The sequence below is a fragment of the Gekko japonicus genome, unplaced genomic scaffold (genome assembly GCF_001447785.1).
Source record: "Gekko japonicus isolate JY-2015 unplaced genomic scaffold, Gekko_japonicus_V1.1 scaffold632, whole genome shotgun sequence".
Lineage (NCBI taxonomy): Eukaryota > Metazoa > Chordata > Lepidosauria > Squamata > Gekkonidae > Gekko > Gekko japonicus.
In genome coordinates, this window is record NW_015172025.1 from 248,948 (window position 1) to 270,935 (window position 21,988).

Genomic DNA, 21,988 nt, shown 5'->3' on the forward strand with positions numbered 1-21,988 from the left:
ACTCATTAAAAATATTCACATTCAGACATAAAAAACGCCTCAACATTCATACATAGATGGGTTAGTGCTGTGCAACTGAACCAAACGCGTTTTGGCCCCAAAGGGCCTTCCTCAGTGGTCACAATCCAAAATACAAACTTGACATACATTCAAAAAAAATTTTTTTGCATAAGATATTAAATACATATGCAGTATAAGGCCAGATGTTGTATCCTTATATATATTATATGTATGTTATTGTTGTATATGATAGGCCTCAGGTATAGCCAAATAAAGTCCCCCAATACTTCTGGTAGCATAGACTTGTGTGACCAGAATTTGTACAGGATGGCGTGACATACATTCAACTCACGTATTTTGGATTGTGACCACTGAGGAAGGCCCTTTGGGGCCGAAACGCGTTTGGTTCAGTTGCACAGCACTAACCCATCTATGTATGAATGTTGAGAAGTTTTTTATGTCTGAATGTGAATATTTTTAATGAGTCCAAGTTGTTAAAAATGTGTACACCTGAATAAATTTTGTACGTTTATAATATTTAGTGTCAGCTTAACCCTTGTGGATTCAAAGCTGGGCAATGTGACCCCATGAACCCCATACGACTACGTGTCTGTTGGATCCTACTCAGCTGCTTGTGCCGCTCCCAACTGTCCAGCCAGAGTGTATGTGGGGAGGGGCCTTTGCAAGCGGCAGCCATTAATGAACCTTCTTGCCTTTTAATGAAAAAAAGTAACAATAAACTTTTCCTTCCCCCCCTGCTCCTCCAGCTTAATTAAAAACCCTGATGCTGAACGGGCAGATCTGAAGATGCTGATGGTGAGTGGCTAAGGCGTTTGGAGCTGGTACAGACTCCAGGCCAACATTAAAACTTAAAGGGGAAAAGCAGAATCCTTCCGCCTGAATATCTGTTCTCAAATTTCATAACTCTGTTTTGCCGGTTTAGGTGGTGGGGAGAATGCAAGGAGCTCTAAACGGGACAGCAGAAGTCCTACTTAGCAGTCTCTGGGATTTCAGCATGTCCTGCCCCACAAATTTTAAAAGTAGACTACATACTTTTTTTTTTTTAAAGGAACCTCAGGGCCATTTGTTGCATTACCTGGATTTTTTTAGGCGCACATCTAAAGCGGTGGCTGTTATGCTGTGGCACATGCTTTATGATGCATGTATGCTCACCGGGGAGCTGTTTCTTGCAGCTCTTCCATGTACCCTTGGGGGCAAACTGAGCAGCGTGAAAGAAAGCCATCCTAAATCTTCTCTCTGCTGCAGCCGGTTTTGAGTCTGAGTGGAACTTGTCTGTAGCCCAACCGTGGCATTTTGTTTTTCCCTGAGCTGCCAACAGTTCTGAATGTCGCCAGATTGGTTGGACAGCTGCTGACAGTGCTGAGGCCGTTCTGTACCAGTTTTTAAGTCCTGGAAGATCCAATCTGTTCATAATTGGGGTGGGGGGTGGATTGTTTGTGAGGTGTGTGTGTTTCACCCCTAGCCAATGTCATTTGTTTCTGGAAAGCATGCCTGAGGGTTTTGGTTTTTGTTTTGCAAACAATGTATCACACACACACACACACACATGCAGGTAAGAGTGTCAAGATGCTGTTTGTGGAAACCTGTGTTCTCCTACAACTGCAGATACTTGATCCCTCTCCGGGATCTGAATGAGGGGATGACAGCTACCTTGGGGGGTTATGGAAAGGCATGCTCTAGGAGGTGGTGGGGAGGGTTGATATGTGGGAGTCAAAATGAAGAATGCCTCCTCTCCCCCCCCCCCCAGGAGCCCTGGGTCTTCTCTCCCAGCATAACTTCAGGCAGTAGCTTCTCTCGTTCTGCTTGGAAGCAAAAGAAGAGGTCTTCCGCTGTGTGATCGAGTTTTGGTTTGTCATCTGCCCTCCCCCCCCTTTTGGCATCTCAAGGTGGGCTGTCTTTGGACAGTGCTTAGCGTTACAGGGGGGGGGGGCTGCCTCTGGGCATCCTGTGCAACCTCTCCTGTGTCGGAAGGGGGGGGGTGGTCAGTAGAGATGCCCTCCTCCGTTCAGGATTCCTGTTCCCCATCCCATTCTTGAGGCCCATGCTGGGCCAGTATGCAATTCCTGTTCTCCCCCCCCCCTTTTTGGGGGGGGAGGGTTTCTGCAGGAGGCCTGCCCTCCAATGAAAGCATCTGCCTTACAAAGCTATCTGTTGCCAGCATGGACCCTCGGTCCATTTGACCACATACACAGTCGAGCAATAACTCTAGGAGAGTCTGAAATTGAAAGCTGGGGGGTGGCTGGTTGTGCCCAAGAAACCAGTAGGTCTTTCTTTAAACAGAGCGGCATTGTGAGCCCTTTGAGCTTTGCAGCCATACAGGAAGATCCCGCGACATGCCTGCTTCTCAAAGCAGCGGGGAGGGTTCCAGGAGTTTTGGGTGCTCAGTCAAGCCCCATTTCTCCTGCCCTGCAGCTATCCTCTGTCATGTAATACCTTATCTATTCCCCTGGGGACCGTTTGGGGGGCAGGATGTTCTTGGCCCTGTTTAACACCGCCCTCTCTTCTCCCGTACTTTCAGAATCACACCTTCATCAAGCGCTCCGAGGTGGAAGAGGTGGATTTTGCAGGCTGGCTTTGTAAGACGCTGCGACTGAACCAGCCCAGCACCCCCACCCGCACTGCCATGTGACCGCCAAGCCAACGGCCTTGATCTTCTTCCTCCCCCCCTCCCTTTTTGCACCTGCTTCTCTGCCGTAGTTCACTGCCCTTCAGCAGAAGAAAGAACTGCCCTGCTTTGTCCGTCTTCTCTGCGCTCCGGAACGGCAAAGCACCCGTTGTTTTGGAAAACGGCCCAGTCCTCCGACAGCAAAAAGCGGAGACCAGCTTGCTCCGTTCCATCCCCGTTTTATCGCTCACTTTCTTTTTTCCAGGCTGAATGCCGTGCTCGGAGCCCTCTGACTTGGGGGACGGGTTGCTCTAAAAGTTCTGCTGCTTCTCATTGGGTTGTGTCACCAGGTATTTGGGGGGGGGGTCATCAGGGCAAGCCTGTTTGTGCCCTGTTTGTGCACCTGTTCTCTTTTTGGACGGGGGAGGGGTAGTGGGCCCGAGGATGGGTGGAAGCTATCAGACGGGTGGAAGCCTTCACGAAAGGAGCAGCTAGGGCAAAGGTGGGCTGATTACCAAACTGTGGCTGTTTGATCTGCATTGGCAGGGGAAAGGGAGACTCGAGCCTGGTTGCTTCCTGGATCCTGCCCAGGGAAAGGGCGGGGGAGAGATTAAGGAAGTCTGTGGGTGATGTTTCTCTGCTTGGTGGGTGAGCAGTGAGCTGCCTCCCTCTCCTCCTCCTGTGTTTCTTTTTTCTTTTTTTTTACTCTCAGTTTCTTACACGGAAGTGGGACTTCAATTTCACTTGTTATTTGGGGGGGGGGAGTCTGCTTGAGGGCGAAGGTACCACTTTCCTATCCTCTCCTCTCCCCCCCACCCCACATTCTGGGAACTGTGGTTATTTTCCTGTCGTCTGCGGGGTGGGGGGGCGCACATGGTACTGCCTCAAAACTGCATTTCCTTCCTGTTCTTGCCTGCCCGGCACGCTGTGTCGTAGTGCCGCCTTTCTGAAATCACGCAGACCGCTAGTTTATTAAACAGAAAGGGGGAACATGCTGAGTCAGAATTCCTTTTTTTGGGTAGTTGAACAAGGAAGAGAATCTCTGCTGCAAATTCTGCCCCACCCCACACCTGCAACGGCGATCTTGCCTTCTCTCTGAAAAGCAATGTGCGGTCAGTGTGTCCTGCCTGTGGGCATGGCAGCTCTGCCTTGGAGCAGCATCTCCTGATCCGTTCAGACGTCGGTCTGTTCCTGCCTTTCTGTGTGCTGCTGCTGCGCCTCCCAAGCGTGTGCAATGCGTTCACGATGCATTCGTGCTGCCCCCTAATGCTCCAGGTCCATCTCTCAAGCCACGATGCTCCACAACTCAGAGAAGACATAACCTCGGCAGAAGCCGAAGCAGATGGGAAAGTCTTTTGCAAGCGTTATTTTTAGAGGGGTGGGGGACGCCCAGGCGAGGAGCCATTCGTGGCTTTTGATTGTGGCAGACTTCAGTGATGGTTGGTGTTTCATCTCTCTCCCCACCCCCAAACTCCCTGAGCCTGCTTGGAGTTGATCCAACTTCATTACAACTGTTCTTTTTCTCCCCTTTGACCATCCTTGGTTACGGTTTGATGCCCAGTAGTGGCTTCTTGGGAAGGGATGTTGGTAAGACCCCGTGCACTCTCCCCTGCCCATTTCAATTAAAAAAAAAAAAATTCCGAATGGATTTCTTGAAGTATTCTGATACGGAATGTTTTTACCTTGTTCCTTTTTTTTGGCATGCTAAAAAAAAACAGCCAGCTGGTTCCATTGTTGGAGAAGAATAGCCAGAAAATGCCACTCAGTTGGCCACTCTTAGTCCAGTAAGTAAAAGGAAGCCACGACCAGGTGGCTTAGCGGGTCCTTTTTTTGGGGGGGTCGTCCTTTGAAATGGCCACAGCACAGTTGTCAGGACATCAAGTTGCTCACTGTGGCCTGCGTTCCTTGGAGGTGAGTGTATCAGATACGAACTGCAAACGGGGTGCCCCTCGTGGCGAGGTGCGTCACACTCTCGTAGGCAAAGGCATCCACAGGAGTCCCAAGTGTATTGACAGCTTTTACGGTGTGCGGCAGCGACGAACGCTTGTCTCTGCCTGTTCCTCCTCTAGTTAAGAAACCGGCTTGGGGGATGCCTACGTGAAGCATCTTGCGAAGAGAAATGGTTGTCCCGTGACTCACAGAGCCGTCTTGCAGGCCTGGCTCAGCAGCCGCTTCCTTCAGAAGGCGGGAAAGCCCACGGGTGTCTCTACACCTGTACTTGGCGCAGCCGGCCATCTTGGCTCCCAAACCTTACAACTTGACCAAAAGAAACCTGACAAGTCAGCTTTGTCTCCCGGTGGGAGGGGTCTATGTATGGGGGAGGTGCCAGCCAGCATCTCCCCCTAGGCAGAAATCTCGAATGTGTTTGCCAGAGGCTCTCTCCTTTCTCCAGCTCTTCTCCCCCCCCCCCCATATTTTCACAGTGCATTTCCCAAAGGTGTGGGGGGTGGTAATAACTAAATGGAAGCTTGTGGACCCCCCTCCCCAGCTTTGTTAATTTAGTCTCACCCACGGAACGTATTCTGCAGTGAGGTAGCCACAGGATGGCCTTTAGCTCGGGGATAACAGTGTGGATCGAGCTGTGTGACCCTGGTCGAGGCCCGGTCTGCTGAAGACTGGTGATGGAGCCCTCACTGTCCCTTGCTGCCAAATGTAAGAAGCGCAGCTCGGTCTCTTATGCCGAGAAGCCTGCACACCTTTTCTTTTCCTCTGAATCTCTTACAGGAGGAGGAGGGGGGAGTGTTGAGCAAGCCCCAAGTTAAAATGAAGACTGTGGTTCAGCTGAAGCTAGGAGGAAGTTGGGGAGTGGCTCCTTTCCCCGAGTTTTCTGGAGTGGGCCTCAATTTTGGGGACATTGCAGGCCACCTACCCACTCTGTTTTTCCTTAGCTCATCACCTCCCCCCCCCCCCCCCCCGCTTGCTGTTTCCTAGGAGCTGAGAGGCTGGGAACAGGCAGAACCTTTAAATCTGTGCGGTTACGGATCCATCACCTTCGACAAAAGGGCAGTTTCCAGGGGGAAATGTTGAGGAGGTGATATTTGGGGCAAGGGAGGGAAATCTGTTCCCCTTTGTTAAGTCCCTTTTTATGCTGCTGATCTGTGGGTGTTGGAAGAAAATAAAACGTAATGAACCGTGCTTTTTCTGTTTCCTTTATATAGTACAAGTGGCTCAACCATGATCATCTTTTAAAGAAAACATTTGAAGGCCTTTAATTTTTTAACCTTGGAGTTACTCGGTTTGACACGATTCCCACGGCGCCCTAGGACGGGTCTCTGCTGTCTTTTGTCTAGACGCTGAGGGGCCGGGGGGGGGGGGGTTGGGAAGAGTTTTTGCAGGTCTCTCTCTTTTCCGAAGGATATCGAGAACAATTTCCCAATCCTGTTGGGGGTCCAGCAGGGGAAAACGGGGTGAAATTTCCTTGGGCGAATCTTGACTGGCAATTTATGGGAGGAGGTGGTGGTGGGGAGCCTTTTTGGCAGACTTTTTGCCAATTTGAAATGCAGTCCGCAACTGCATTTTTTGTGGGCAGCATCTGATTTTTTGACCGTTCATAATTTTCTCTCCCCTCCCCATAGGGGTGCAGTTGCAATCTATCGAACTGAGTAACTCCTGAGGATTTTGAATGTATAATATTCAGTGTTTGAGTTAAAAGTTGTCAATGAACCAGTGGGATCATGCGATCTAATTACTGTACTTTTTGTTGTTGTTGCTTTGGACATAACATATGAAAAGTGAGGCTTTTGTTGGGGGTATGTGTGGGGGGTTATTTTATGTTTCTCTGACTCTGTTTAAATTAAAAGAATATTTAGTAGGATGTTCTACAGTTTAAAAGGGGGGGTTGGATATGTTCCTTGCTTTCTTTTGTTTTTTGCGCTTTAGGGTTTTTTCTTTGTGTGTGTGTGTTGGGGAGAGTTTAAAGAGAATGTGTTAAGCATTTTGATGGTGCAATTTTTTTTAAAGGAAAAAAACTCAATATTTTCATCATGGGGAGATAAAATAAATGGCACTTTACATTAAACCAGAAGGTTTGTTGTGCTTTCTCCAACTCAGGATGGCTTACATACCTACACTCCAGTTAAAAAAAAAACTTGTACAAGGTTTCTGGTACTGAAATAATGAATTAGGGGGCTTCCCCCAGGCCAAGGCATGGTCTTTGCATACCCCACCTCCATCCCCCTTGTGCTTGTATCCCACCTTTCCTTCAGTGAGGCTAGAGTGTACTGGGTTGGGGGGAATTCCGCATCGTCCCCATAGCAAATCCTGTTAGGTAGATAATGGTTGTCCAAGTTAACTGGTAAATGGCCAAAGAAAGGTTTGAACCTGGATTCTCTCTTGTCTTTTCTGACACTTTATCCCTTTTTCGCAAACTCAAGATAACCCAGGGTACTTTTCTTTTTCTTGGGTTAAAATTGGAGGTAGTCTTCATTTCTACATCCAGAAATCTTCTGCTATACAAAAGAGGATGAGCTGCAGTCAGAGAAACTCGCCCCTCTGTGTTTCTCCAAGGGCAGGTAGCCTCCATTGTATCGGCCCCCGGACTGCCCTGGGTCTCTGCACCTCGAGTGGAAAGCAGCAGTCCCGCGTGAGTGGCTCGTGGCTGGCTGTTGCGTCTGAAGGCAGGTAGCTCCTCTGGAGTGCCAGATCAATTCATACTCTGCTGACTTTGTTTTCTGAAGCTAGAGTGAGCTCAAAGTTCCTTGAAACCTGGAACTTCTCCAATCTCAAAAGGAATGGACTCAGATGAGCGTAAAATAAGTGATTCAACTCATTATAGAACTGTCTTGGAATTCTCAGTCAGCCAGCTTGTGTTTCTTTTTCTTTAAAAGAGTTTTAGCTTTGGTAACTTTGGATGGTTGCACAGACTTCTGAAAATGGGCTGCTTAATATGCCTTTGGTGTGAGACGCTTCCTTCGTAATACAAAGAAAGGGATTGGTAAAGCTTTTGAAGCTGCCTCAGATATTCCTGGCCTTGGTAACAGGTAACAGAACTGCTGGTTCCACGTCTTGGATAGAACCTTTTCCCACAACTGCATCAGAGTCCAGTGGGGAAAACTGAAGATGCATCTGCATCCAGCTTAACCTCAAATTCCCAGGAAATGTTTTGTGATGGGTCTCTGGAAGAACATTAAGAGTTTTTTGTTTTGTTTTGCAAAACATGAATATTCAGGAATCTTGAATGGTACAAGTGGTGTAAAAAATACTCCATTTTGCAATGTGGTAGCTGAAGTATTGCAGTGTATGATGTGAAGGAAGCTAAGTACTCTGCTGGACAAGGATCGTTTTGGTTTCATGCAGCTTGAAACCTTGAAGAAATTCTTCTTTTCTAATGAAATCAAATTTAGTATCAAATCCCAGGCGACAAAAGTGAAACCGGGAGGGGGGGATTTCCAAGTGTGCAATAATCAGATGGCATTATTCACCCCCCCACACACACACACTCCATTCTCGGCCAAACTTATATATTGATTGTTTATAGTTTCAGCTGGGTAGCCACGTAGTAGTAGAATAAAATTCAAGTCCAGTAGCACCTTAAAAGACCACATATCTGAGAGAAGTGAGCTTTGCTAGGGTTGCCAGATCCTGGGTATTTGGGGGTTGGAGTCTGGAAGGGTGGGACATGGGGAGGGGGAGGGCTTCAATAGAGTATAATGCCATAGAACCAGCCTTCCAAGGCAGCCATTTTCTCCAGGGGAACTGATCTCTCACCTGGAGGTCAGCTGTAATCCCAGAAGGTCTCCAGCTACAACCTGAAGGCTAGCAACAAAAGGAGTTCACGGGAAGAATTGTTAAAAATAAGACAAAATACAACCGTGACATATATAACTGAGAACTATTACTTGTTTATACTTTTGAAATTTTCTTTAAAGTCATACACATGAAAAGACTCCAAAGGTTACACTATTCTCATAGGAATTTGACTGAAAATTTAAACAAGAATCTCCCAAACTTTGAAAAAACATGAATTGCCAATGTCTATGAAGTCCATTTTAAGGGTTTTCTTGTTGAATCTTGTGCATTTTAAGGATTTGCTTGTTGAATCGTGTCACTCAGGCTAGGACGCATTTCGGGGCATGTCCCTTCTCCCTGCTAGCCTTGTGAACTGAAATATACATTGACAAAACATTTATAAAGCCTAGAGACATTTGCAAAAATCATGCAACCTGAAGGCTGGCAACCCTAGCTTTGACTCATATACCCTGGGAAATTTTGTTGGTATTTACGGTGCTATTGCACTTGAATTTTATTCATTATTTGTGCAATGCTAGTGGTATCCAAACATGTCCATCCTCGACCCAAAATTCATCTTCACGATCTTCTCTGTAGGCACTCATTTGTGTTCGTGTTTAGGATGCTCACTGAAAGCGATTGCCTGCCGTCACCCTCTGCTCTTTTCCAGTTTCCCCTGCAAGCCACAAACATTGACCCTCCAAGTTACGTGCGTGTATGTGGAAGAAAACTAACATGGGAAAGGGGTTTAAACTGAAGACTGGCCCAACCAGGGGCTGCCTTTCCCGTAAATTATTCTTTGCAAAGAAAAAAAATCCTGGCAGGAAGTCAGGCTAACAATTTCCCAAATTGCCACGGGGAAGTCCAAGGAAACTACGATTCTCACCAAACCCACCAGTGCAGTAATAGCTGATGCCAAGAGGGGCTGCTGGCCTCATCTGTCATGTGTTGATGGATGCCATGAACGGCACGGGCACAGACATGCTTAATATGCTGCTTATTTTTAAATTGTGAACAAAACTGAAAGGAGGCCATGCACGATCCGAGGGGAAAATGGGCCATGCAAAAGCAAAGTGAACTCAATTTGTAGCATACCTTTTTTTGACAAGAATCACGATAGTATTGGCGTGAGTGGTATTTTGCACTGCAATGGAAGCAAGAAACACAGGTCACTGTCTCTTAAAGAGTTTGCAATCTAGCATGGACAAGAATGGCTGGCTTTTCAGACCCTGTTACTAGACAAGAGAGCATGTTATTGCCTCGTTAGCAATTCTACCAGGAAAGTCTGCAAAGCTCACCAGCTGCCCAAAATTGGTAGTTTTCCGGCCAATAACTAGGTGGCTGCAGAATGAAAGATAGTGGTTGAAGCTTCCTTGGGCAGTGCCCTGAATCCTTTTTTGTTCCTTGGTTCCCCTAAACTTTGTTTCCTTCAACCTGCCTCTTTCGAAAAAGGAAAACGGGGGGGAAATCCAAAATTTATTTATTTATTTATTTTATTCAATTTATACTTGACCTTGAAAATCGATATGCAAATTTTATCATTTATTTTTATCCTGCTTTTTTCTCTAATGAGGACCAAAAGCAGTTTACAAAAAGTGCACATTCGAAACAAACTTACATAAAACAATTTAAAGAGTAGACAAGGCTTCCTGGGTTTGTCTCCACTGGTGATCCATCCAAACAAGGCCACAGGCTAAGAGCCTCTCAGTTCTTACTCTTCTGTTTGCATCTCAGTGGCCACATCCAGGCTTCAAATACCTGCAGCAGGAGAGAAAGAAACACTCAAGCCTAGATGGATGTTTCAAGCTGGCAGCCTTTGCCCTTCAGTTCCCTCTCCTGCAATTCCCAAAGGGCACTGTTGCTATATGATGCTTATGATTCTCTCGAGGTCATACTTACTCGAACCATTGTCTCCTGGTTCTACTGCCAGCTCCTACTTTCAGGGTGTTGGAAGGACTATACCCCTTGCCTAGAAACCTGCTTGTCAATTGAGAGTTTGTTTGGAAGCCCCCCAGTCTGTGACCCCCCCCCCACCTTCCAAGGTTAGGTAGGCAGTAACCAGAGACGGGGCCTTCTCTGTGGGAGCCCCTCATCTTTCTTTTTTTAGCTCCCCATAGGGGATTTTTTATTGCATTTTCTATAAACTACAAAGAAACAGGGGAAGGTATCTACAAACTGGATGAAAGTAAAGAAACCTACTAAAAACTCAAGAGATGGAGGTTATACAATGCTTAAACAAATTAGCTTTGACTTTTTTTTACAAACAAGATTTGTTTGTAATCTTTCGCTTGTGGTATCCAATCCAGCAAATCCGACTATACAAAGAGTAATACAAAAGCTCAATTAATAAACCGCTTTAGCCCCTCATCTCTCTAACTTCCCTCCCCACAGTTGTTCACTTAGTCTGGCTAGTTGTGGGCACCAAGAGACCTTTTTCTTTATGCAGGCTTTTAGTTTTGATTCCCAAAGAGTAACCACAACTTAAAGACAAATTTTTATTTTAGAGTAAAAACTTGCTCGTTGTCAAGGTGCCACAACATCACCCTGCCTTGGATAGCCCAAGCAAGCCTGATATCATCAGATCTCAGAAGCGAAGCAGGGTGGGCTGTGGTTAGTGCCTGGGTGGGAAGACTTCCTTAGAATATCGTCGGGAGGACAGAGGCAGGCTTTATTCACCCACCCCTCTAAATACCCTCCAGACCCCTAGTAGGGGTCAGTCACCAGAGGTCAACATGACTTCCAGGTGCAGACACACGTGCACACACGCAAATACCAAAAAATAAAGGTGTCACGACATGAATTTGGGGGGAATTTGGTCCCTGCTTTCCCCATTTTAGCTAACTTTCATTGTTAATGTTCCTGATGATGGTTTTTGTTTTCCCTGCTGGCTACTCGCTTTTAAAACATTTTATTATCTAGTAACTGGTTCAATGCCCTGACTTGGATAGCCGTTCTCCCTCTGAGGTGGAGGCCATCTTGTGGGTGATTCCCATCCATCAATCAGGGAGGCAGGAACTCTTCACAAACTTCCTGTTTCCTGTGGTGGGAGTCACCCCAGACTCAGTTCTTTTCCTGCCTCAAGAGGGAGAGCAGCTAGTTAGGCTTTGCCTATCTCTTTTAAATACTAACTTCTCTCTGTTTTTCTTCCTTTTAGATTCTAAAATATTTCTACTTATTTTACCAAAAAAAGTCTGTTTTTATTGTTTTTATTCTCTCTACAGTTCTGCTGCTTTCCTTCCCCCCCCCCCCAATCGACCTCTATAGGAGGTTTTTCAATCGCAGCACTTTATACTAGGCTGCATTGCTCGGTCCGCCGGAGAGCCACTGACCCCAGACAAATGGAGGACGGCTTCCTCCTGACCCCAGATACCAATTCAGCTGGGAAAGAGCCCGCAGATACCACGACTCAAACGCGGCACAATGCGCCATCTTCCGAGCGCAAAGAGGCCGACGCGAAGAAGGGCACCAAAACGAAAGCCGCAAAGAAGGCGGCCATTTTGAAGCACGCTAAAGCTTATGCTTCAGGAACCGGGGGCTGCCTTCAGTGCTTAACCCCATTATCTGAGCCCACTAATGTTAAAGGGCATGATTCTCGCTCCCATGTCGTTATGAGCCGAGAGGAGGAGGTGGAAGAGGAGAACACAGACTTCCAGACTGGTGATGTAGACGAGCGCAGTCCCCCCCCTCTGTCCCTTAGCGCTATGGCATTTCTAAGGAGGGCCATAAGGGAGGAAATGGCACATTCCCAGGACGGGGGTAAGAGACCCAGATTCAGATCCCCTTCTCCTACAACATCAGATAGAAACGAGTACAGGGGTATCTGGCCCACAAAGGCAGCAAAGAAAGGCCTTTCCTCACAGATTGAAAGGCATGAACCATTTGCAGAGGATTGCATGTCCCAAAATTCTAGTGATGAGGAAGAGAGAGAGTTCTCTTCTGACAATGAGGAGGAAGCAAGGAGGAAGCCTGCTACTTCAGAACAGTCTTTTCGTTTCTTTAAAGGAGAGGACTTTCAATATCTCCTGTCCAAAACACTGTCAGCATTACAGATTCAGAACACTTACCCTCTCTGGCATCCCAGTCCAGAGTGGTACCATTTAACCGCATGGAAATTGAAAGGAACAAACTGAGGAAGCTAGGATATAAACGACAGGTAGTAGAGACTATCTTGGCATCCAGAAAACCTTCTACCTCAAGAATTTACAATTACACATGGAAGGTATTTGTGAGATGGTCAAGAAGGAAGAAGATTGATCCTTTAAGGCCTAAGGTAGGCGCCATTTTGGATTTTCTGCAAGAAGGAATAGACAGCAGTCTCCAGGTTGCTACACTCAAGAGACAACTTGCTGCACTTTCTTCAGTTCTACCTCACTATAAAGATCTTCCAATATCTCAGCATCCTCACATCCGACGATTCCTAAAAGGTATATCCTTCCAGACACCACCGACAAAACATAGGTTTCCTACTTGGAGGTTGAACACAGTCCTCAATGCACTTACAAAAATTCCCTTCGAACCTTTATCCTTGAAATTTCTAAGGATGAAAGTACTGTTTCTGGTGGCAATAACTTCTGCTAGAAGAATTTCCGAACTGGGTGGTCTTTCCACTAGGTCAGATCTGTGTGTCTTCCACAAGGACAAAGTTGTTCTTAGAACGGATCCCACATTTTGTCCCAAGATCAACTCTACCTTTCATAGATCGCAAGAAATCTATCTACCGTCTTTCTCGCCAAATCCGATCCATCCAAAAGAAAAGCTATGGCACACCTTGGACGTGCGTAGAGCACTTAAATGTTATCTTCACAGGACAGCTACACTTAGGAAGACAGGCTATGTTTGTCAATATCTCTCCTCCTCATACTGGACGGAAAATTCAGCACTGAGTTCAACAATTAAGTCCTGCATAGCTGAAGCGTACAAGAGTTTAAAACAGCAAGCCCCTACTGGCATCACGGCACTTTCCCTCCATAGTGCGGCCACGAATGCGGCATTGAATAATAGGGCGTCGGTAGAAGAAATATGTAGGGCCGCAACATGGTCTTCCTTATCTACCTTAATTAAGCATTATAAAATTAACGTCTACGATTCTGCGGATGCAGCCTTTGGGAGGAGAGTGCTACAGTCTGTACTTTCTTCCGATGATGACCCCCCACCCATTTTTTAGGGACACTGCTCTGGGAGGTCCCACAAGATGGCTTCCACCTCAGAGGGAGAATGACCATTGGTACTTACTGTGAAGGGTCCTTCTCCTCTGAGGGTTGGAGGATATCTTGGCCCTCCGCAGGATGTAATTTTTAAAAAATTCTGGTGTTGGTGCTGTTTTTTTGCAGATTCAAAGGTGCTTAACAGCAGGAAGAGAGTTGCACGTGGTGCTGCCCCTTCTCTGAGCATGCTTGGAGGGATGCCCTGGCCTCCTACGTACAACTCAAATGTTCTTCTGAAGCCTGATCTCAAAGCCTCATATTCTTGTTCCTTCTGTTATTGTTATGTCTGGGACTCTCAGTCAGACCACAAGCACTGCCATAGTCTGGGTTGGGGGGGGGGGTTTTGACCCTTCACCCAGCATATAGGATTCAGAGGTTTCGTCACTGATCTTCTGTGCAGTCCCATATGGGGACTATGCATGAGCAGGCCTACTACAGAGAGGTTTTACAGCTAAAAGTCTTCAGGGGGCGCTGTGCGGGGAGCTGGAAGAGATTGTTCCCACCCAAATGGTCATGTGCTCCAGCACTCCAATGCCCCCACCCTCAGTTCCTTCTTTGCCACTGAAGGAGAAAGTTCGAGCATTAGCTCCTACAGTTTGTTTCTTTCTTGTGACTTTGTTTGGGGTCCTTTGGTCTCTTGCCTTATTCCCCCCCCCCATTCTCTGGTGGCGGGTGGCTATTTTCCCTTCCTTCCTGGTCATGGTGCAGAGGGCCTTATTTAAGAAATGTACCTGTTGTGGAGCCAAGATGACACAGATGGATGGCCATGAACTCTGCTTGTTCTGCTTGGGTGAAGGGCACAACATTTCCAGTTGCAAGGCCTCTCAGCGTTTTACACCTAAGGCCAGAGGGGATCGAGCTTCCAAGCTCCAGGTGGCCCTTCTGGAGAAGGCCCTCAAAACTGCTGATCCTCCATCAAATCCGTCCTTGGCTCCAGAGAAACTGCCAAAGCCTTCCTTTTCCGATTCCACCATGCTGGTTCCATCGATGCCCCGATCCAAATCTCAATGGATCCAGTCAAGGACCCACCAACTCAGAGATGTTCCTCAGAGCCCCCAGCCAAGAAATCTAAATTTAAGCATAAGGCGAGGCGCAGATTGGAGTCTGTACATCATGATCCCAAATTGAGTCTCTAATCTGACACCTGATCCATTAGAGGTCTGGCCTCCACCTAAAGCACCATATCCAGGACCTGGATTGCCCCCAGCATGTATCTCTGATGGAGAGACTGAAGTGGAACAGAGGGCTCTATCGGTTCCAGACATGCCTGAATCCCAGCCCAACCAACCAGTTCAGTGGTCCCAGCCTCCGGCTTCCATGCCCTGGCCTCTACATCCTTATCCTTACCTGATGTCACCCACATATTTAGCTGAGTGGGGTGTTGGTTAGGCGCCTGGATCCAGGGTAGATCCTAGTCGGTTCCAACCTTCTCACTGTAGAGTGTCTTCATATCCTCCATCGACTATGATTTCCAGGAGACCTTTCCCCCCTATTCTGGTGTTGGATACTGAGGAGGGTGTAGACAGCGTGCTCGGATCCAACGGTTGTTCAGATAGACCTTCAGACACTAGTCCAGATGAACGGGTGGGGAATCCCACACCCGCATTACCCACAGAGGACCTTCGTATGTACAGTGAGCAGATGCTGAGAATGGCCCAATCCCTTGAAATTGATGTCTGACCACAAACCCAAGGACAAGATCCTAGGACATCTTTATGCCGAATCTCCTGGCATCATCCCTTTCTCCTTGCTGAAAGGTCTGGTTGATTGGACACAAGAGTTATACCAGAGGCCACATCCCCAAGAGTTGAGAATTTTTCTAGGGTAAAGCAGGACTCTGTCAATTATTTGACTACTCGTCCACCTCCTTCCTCACTTCTTGTCACCGAGGAGATACACCTCAGAGGACACCATTCATGTCATGCTGCACCCACTGACAGGGAAGGCAGAAAGCTTGATGCCATAGAACATAAGATTTTCTCTTCGTTTGCCCTGGAACTCAGGATTGTCAGTTTGGTGTAGTGGTTAGGAGCACGGACTCTAATCTGGGAGAACTGGGTTTGATTCCCCACTCCTCCACTTGCCGCTGCTGGTGTGACTTTGGGTCAGTCACAAGTTCTTTCAGAGCTGTTATCTCAAGGGCAGTTGTCTCAGAGCTCTCTCAGCCCCACCTACCTCACAGGCAGTGTTCCCTCTAAGCTGAGTTAGTGTGAGCTAGCGCACAGTTTTTTATCCTCCAGCTCACACATTTTTGTCTTAGCTCAGGAAGGATGGCTCCAGAGCAAACTAATTTATGCAGTAGCCAAATCGCTTGCTCACAACTTTAATGCCAGTAGCTCACAAAGCAGAATTTTTGCTCACAGGACTCCACAGCTTAGAGGGAGTGCTGCTCACAGGGTGTCTGTTGTGGGGAGGGAAACGGAAAGGAGATTGTAAACCGCTCTGAGGGGCCTTCAGGTAGTGAAGGGCGGGGTATAAATCCAATCTCTTCTCTTCTACTGTATTATTATGGCAGGAGATCAGCTTTTCCTTTGGGAAGGAATCCTCCCTTACTTGGAGCTGTTACCAGAGAACAAGCAACCCCTCGGTAAACTGCTCCAAATCAAAATGGTCAGGTTGTCCAAACAACAGATTAATGCTGGTCATGCTGAGGGCTCCTCTGCTAGACCAATGGCTAGCTCGATCGGTTTTCACATCATGCCTGGCTAAGTTCAACAGCCTTGCCATCGGAAACAAGGCTCAAGGTGGAGGACCTGCTTTTTGAAGGCACTACCTTGTTCTCCGAGAAAACTGACGAGACTCTTACGCAGATTAAGAAAAATAAACAAACATCCAAGTCCCTCGGGGCTTCGCACTCAGCTGCTGCTCAAGACAATGACCTTTCTTTCGCCAGCCTTGGCAACCAGGCTAAAAGGACTATTGTTATGCTCGTCCTTCAGGGTCCCAGTATCCTGTGGCTCAATCCTTCGCCTCTCAGTAGGGTTATGCTAAGCGAAAAGGTAATCCTAGACCTAGGCGGGGCAATCAGTCCCGAACAGCCAGGGAGACCTCTCGCCCTCAGAAGGCTACATTCTGACTGTTACCCAGGCACCTGTTACCCAGGCACCTGTCAGATTTGGGGAGGTTGCCTCAGTTCTGCGATGAGTGAGAAGCTGTCACATCTGACGATTGGGTCCTTTCTATAGTTAGACATGGTTATAGGTTAGAGAGCTTCAATACACTCCCCCATGTATTCCCCTCCTAAGGGTGGTAAACAATTTACTACTTGATTTAGAGGCCTCATTGCAGTCCCTCCTTGAAAAGAGAGTAATTGAAAGCGTTTGGGACCCTCCGTCTTCAGAAGGCTTCTATTCCTGCCTGTTCCTGGTGGATAAGAAGGAAGGTGGGGTTAGACCCATCCTAGACCTGAGGGGCTTAAATGTGTTCCTTTCTGTTTCAAAGTTCCACATGATTTCGTTAGCCTCAGTTGTGCAGTTATTAAAGTCAGATTTATGGTTCATTGTTATTGACCTGAAAGTTGCCGACTTTCATATCTCACTACCAACACGGCAAGTACTTATGATTTAGTTGTGAGACAAGCCAGATGGTTGACCTTGGGTCAGTCATAGTTCTCTCAGAGCTGTTCTCTCAAGAGTAGTTCTCTCAGAGCTCTCTCAGCCCCACCTACCTCACAGGGTGTCTTGTGGGGAGAAGAAGGGAAGGAGATTGTAAGCCACTCTGAGACTCCGAGTGAAGGGCAGGATATAGATCCAATCTCTCCTCCTCCTCCTCCTTTCAGTACATTGTACTACCCTTTGGGTTGGCCACTGCCCCTAGGTTCTTTACTATATGTATGGTGCTGATAATGGCTTACCTATGCTTCCAAGGTTGCACTATTTTCCCTTATCTAGATGACTGGCTTTGGTTGGCACACTCTAGAGAAGAGCTTCTGGCTGATCACTCCATGGTACTGGCAACTTGTGAGCGCCTGGACCTTCCTATTAATTGGGAGAAATCTAGGATGATCACTTCCCAGAGAGTACAGTTTATCAGAGCTATTCTGGACTCTGTAGCTGCAAAAGGGGTTTTTGCCACCTGATAGAGTTCAAACCCTGACTACCTTGGTGAGGCGATTCACCACGAATAGTTTCCAAACTGTGGGCAACATACTCCGCCTCCTGGGCCTAATGGCTTCTACCACAGCTGTTTTACCCCTTTGCAAGGTTTTTAATGCAAACTTCGCAACTTTGGGTTTTGTCTCACTTTTGGCCTCTGGTCCATACTCATTGGCATAGATTTTCCATTCCAAGGCCCGTAATTTGGTCCCTAAAGTGGTGGTCCTTTCCCAAAAAATTATTTCAGGGTGTTCCCTTTGGCATTCCCTAGTCAGTGCGAGGTTACTTTGACCACAGGTGCCTCAGTTTTGGGTTGGGGGGCTCACTGAGCTCCTGGCCTCCACAGGAAAGGCTGTTACACATTCATATTTTAGAACTGCATGCAGTGCGTTGTGCCCTTAGCTGCTTTGCAGGTATTTTTTGAAATCACACCATCCTAGTCGAAACAGACAACATTGTCACAAACTTGAACAAACAAGAGGGCACGGGTCCCAGGAGTTTGTGCCTGGAAACCCTGGCAGTTTGGTCACATGTAATAGAGCTGCATGCTTCTATCCACACTATTCATGTTTCTGGGGCCCTCAACAGGGAAGCGAATATATGGAACCGGAGAGTGCCTTGCACTCATGAGTGGACCATCAGGGACATCTACCTGGAGCCAGTGTTTATCTGTTGGGGGTTCCCGGACATGGACCTCTTTGCCACGAGAGAGAATTCCAAAGCCCCCAGGTTTTGTTCCAGGGCTGGGAGAGAACAGGGTTCTATAGGGGGCGCTTTTCTGATCCCGTGGCAAGGGCCCCTGTTTCATGCATTCCCACTGTTTTCGCTACTTGTCAGAGTTATAGGGCATGAACATGACATTGATAGCCCCTTTCTGGCCTCATCAGATTTGGTTCCTGGCCTTAATGGACATGACTCAGGGTCAGTCAGTCTGATTCGTGAGCAATCCAGACCTAGTGAGCATTGGTCAGGTACTACACCACGACATCAGCCATCTCACCTCGAAGGCGTGGAGACATCAGATAGAGGTTTGATTTTTTTTTCACAGGAGGTTAATGAGATCCTCATACATTCATGTAAACCCTCCACCAGGAAAGCGTACCATCCTAAATGGAAACTTTTTTCTGAATAGTGCAGAGATTAGGATTTTTCCCCTGCCCAGGCACCTCTGCCGGCAATTTCTGAATATTTACTTTCCTTTAGAATTGGGGTGTTAGCCCTAGTCTTTACTGAAGTCACATTTAGTGGCTCTGTCATGTTATCACCTGGGCTTAGATGGCAAGCCGGCCTTCTCTCACTGACTGTCTAAAAGGCTGATTTAATCTGTATCCGCCATGGGACCCGCTGGTGCCCCAATGGCCACTTTCTGTGGCGCTGTCACGACTAACGTTCAAGTCCTTTGAGTCCTTGGCTACTTGCCCAGTGGCTAATTTGGCAAAGAAGGTCTGCTTTTTGGTGGTCATTACTTCTGCCAGGAGGGTCAGTGACTTGGCTCCTTTGCGAGTGGACCCACCGTTCCTTAAGGTGTTCCTCGAGAGGGTGGTTCTTAGGCCCAGCATTCAGTTCTTACCCAAGGTGGTATCTAGGTTTCAGAGAGAGAGAGAGAGAGAGAGATCATACTACCAGTGCTTGTCCCCTTTACCAGAATCAGAGAATGAGAGGTTCCTGCATACTTTGGATTTGAGAAGGACTTTATTGTTTTATTTAAGGAGAACCCTGAGTTTCAGAAAATATAAGGTACTCATTTTTGTTTTTTAATTTTTCATATCTGCATGTGTGTGCGTGTGCACCTGGAAGTCATGGCAATCTATGGTGACTGACCCCTACTGGGGGCCTGGAGGATATTCAGAGAGGTGGCAATGCTCCCTCTAAGCTGAGGAGTCTTTTGAGCAAAAACTCTACTCTGTGAGCTACTGGCATTAAAGTTGTGAGCGAGCGATTTGGCCACTGCATGAATCAGTTTGCTCTGGAGCCCTCCTTCCTGAGCTGAGACAAAAATGTGTGAACCGGAGGCTAAAAAAACTGTGAGCTAGCTCCCACTTAACTCAGCTTAGAGGAAACACTGCAGTCCCGTCTCTGGTGTTTCAGGGAAGTCTCTGATCCAAGTTCTTACCAGAGTCAACCCTGTTTAGCTTCCAAGATCTGATGAGAGTGGGCTTGTATGGGCTACCCAGGTCAGCGCAATATAGTGCACTTTTCGTTTGTTTTGTGGGCCCTAATAAGGGTAAGAGAGCTTCATCACAGACTCTGGCTCGATGGATCATGGCTATGATCAGGACATGTTACAATCAGGCCCATTCCACCAGAGTGATGGCTTAAGAACATCTCTCCTTATATATAATTGAATAGTGGGTGCCAAAGTTCTAATTCTAAAATGCACTCCCTTAGTGTATGGCTGATGGCACTGCTCCTCAGCATATATTGCCACCAATCAGAAGGCAAAGCCCGGGTGCCCCCTCCCACTGCCCCCCCCAGCACCAAGAATACAGAGCATCCCTTGCCCCAGACTGAGAGTTCCTATCTATACCTTGCAGCTAATAGCCCCTGATGGACCTCTGCTCCATATGCTTATCTAATTCCCTCTTGAAGCCATCCATGCTTGTAGCTGTCGCCACCTCCTGTGGCAGTGAATCCCATGTGTTAATCACTCTTTGCTCAGCAATTTCATTGAGTACCCATGAGTTTTTGTACTGTGAGAAAAGTAGAAAAGTATTTCTTTCACTACCTGCTCTATCCCATGCATAATCTTGCAAACCTCGATCGTGTCACCCCCCAACCATCGTTTTTCCAAGCTAAAGAGCCCCAAGCGTTTTAATCTTTCTTCTTGGGGAAAGTTTTTCAGCCCTTTTATCATTCTAGTTGCCCTTTTCTGCACTTTTTCCAGTGCTATAATATCCTTTTTGAGGTGTGGTGATCAGAACTGTATACAGTACTCCAAATGAGGTCGCACCATCGATTTATACAGGGGCATTATGATACTGGCTAATTTGTTTTCAATTCCCTTCCTAATAATCCCCAGTATAGCGTTGGCCTTTTTTATTGCAGTCGCACACTGTCCCAACATTTTCAGTGAGTTATCTACTACGACTCCAAGATCTTGGTCAGTCTCTGCCAGTGTGGACCTCATCAACGTGTATTTATAGTTAGGATTTTTGGCTCCAATGTGTATCACTTTGCACTTGGCCACATTGAACCCCATTTGCCACATTAACGCCCACTCGCCCATCCTTGACAGATCCCTTTGGAGTGCCTCACAATCCTCCCTGGTTCTCACCACCCTGAACAACTTCATGTCATCTGCAAATTTAGCCACTTCACTGCTTACTCCCAACTCCAAATCATTGATAAACGAGTTAAAAAGCATCTGACCGAGTACTGATCCCTGCAGTACCCCACTGAGAAAATTGCCCACTTATACTCACTCTCTATTAATTAGCCAGTTTTTCATCCACAAAAGGACTTGTCCTTTTATCCCGTGATTATTGAGCTTACTTAGGAGCCTTTGATGAGGAACCTTTTCAAAAGCTTCCTGAAAGTCAAGGTAAACAACTTCTATTGGGTCCCCCTTGTCCACATGTTTGTTCACTCCATCAAAGAACACCAACAGGTTAGTGAGACAAGATCTTCCCTTACAGAACCCATGCTTAGTCTTCTTCAGTAGTTTGTGTTCATCAATGTGCCTACTAATTATTTCCTTAATAACAGTTTCCACCAACTTACCTGGTATCAACATCAGACTGACTGGCCTGTAATTTCCCGGATCTCCTCTGGAACCCTTTTTAAAGATGGGAGTGACATTAGCTACCTTCCAGTCCTCAGGAATGGAGGCAGATTTTAATGAAAGATTACATATTTTTGTCAGAAGATCCACAAGTTCACATTTGAATTCTTTCAGAACTCTTGGATGTATGCCATCTGGGCCTGGTGATTTATTAGTTTTTGTCTATCAGTTGTAGGACCTCCTCTCTCTTCATCTCAATCTCAGGTCTTTCAACACCCCCTCCTGAAATCAGCTGTTCTGGGGTGGGCAAGCACTTCTCTTCTTCCACAGTGAAGACAGAGGCAAAAAATGCATTTGACTTCTCAGCCATTTCCCTATCATCCTTCAGTACTCCTTTTACCCCTAGGTCATCCAAGGGCCCCACTGCCTCCCTGGCTGGTTTCCTGCTTCTAATGTATTTGAAGAAAGTTTTATTGTTGGTCTTTATGTTTTTTGCTATATGCTCCTCATATTCCCTTTTTGCCTGCCGGATCACAGACTTGCATTTTATTTGCCACAGCCTGTGGTCCCTTTTATCAACCTCACTAAGACTAGCTTTCCACCGCTTAAAGGAATC

The 21,988-nt window shown here is 47.0% G+C and overlaps 1 protein-coding gene across 1 annotated transcript in view; it reads left to right on the forward strand.

Moving 5' to 3' along the window:
- The window catches only part of MAP2K2 (mitogen-activated protein kinase kinase 2), a 28,637-nt gene extending 23,102 nt beyond the window's left edge, over positions 1-5,535 (forward strand). The window contains exons 10-11 of the mRNA XM_015420540.1: positions 768-816; positions 2,540-5,535. Of these exons, the coding sequence (XP_015276026.1) occupies positions 768-816; positions 2,540-2,650 (160 nt within the window). The 3' untranslated portion in view covers positions 2,651-5,535. The remainder of the gene's footprint in view (positions 1-767; positions 817-2,539) is intronic.
- The last annotated feature ends 16,453 nt before the right edge of the window (positions 5,536-21,988 follow it).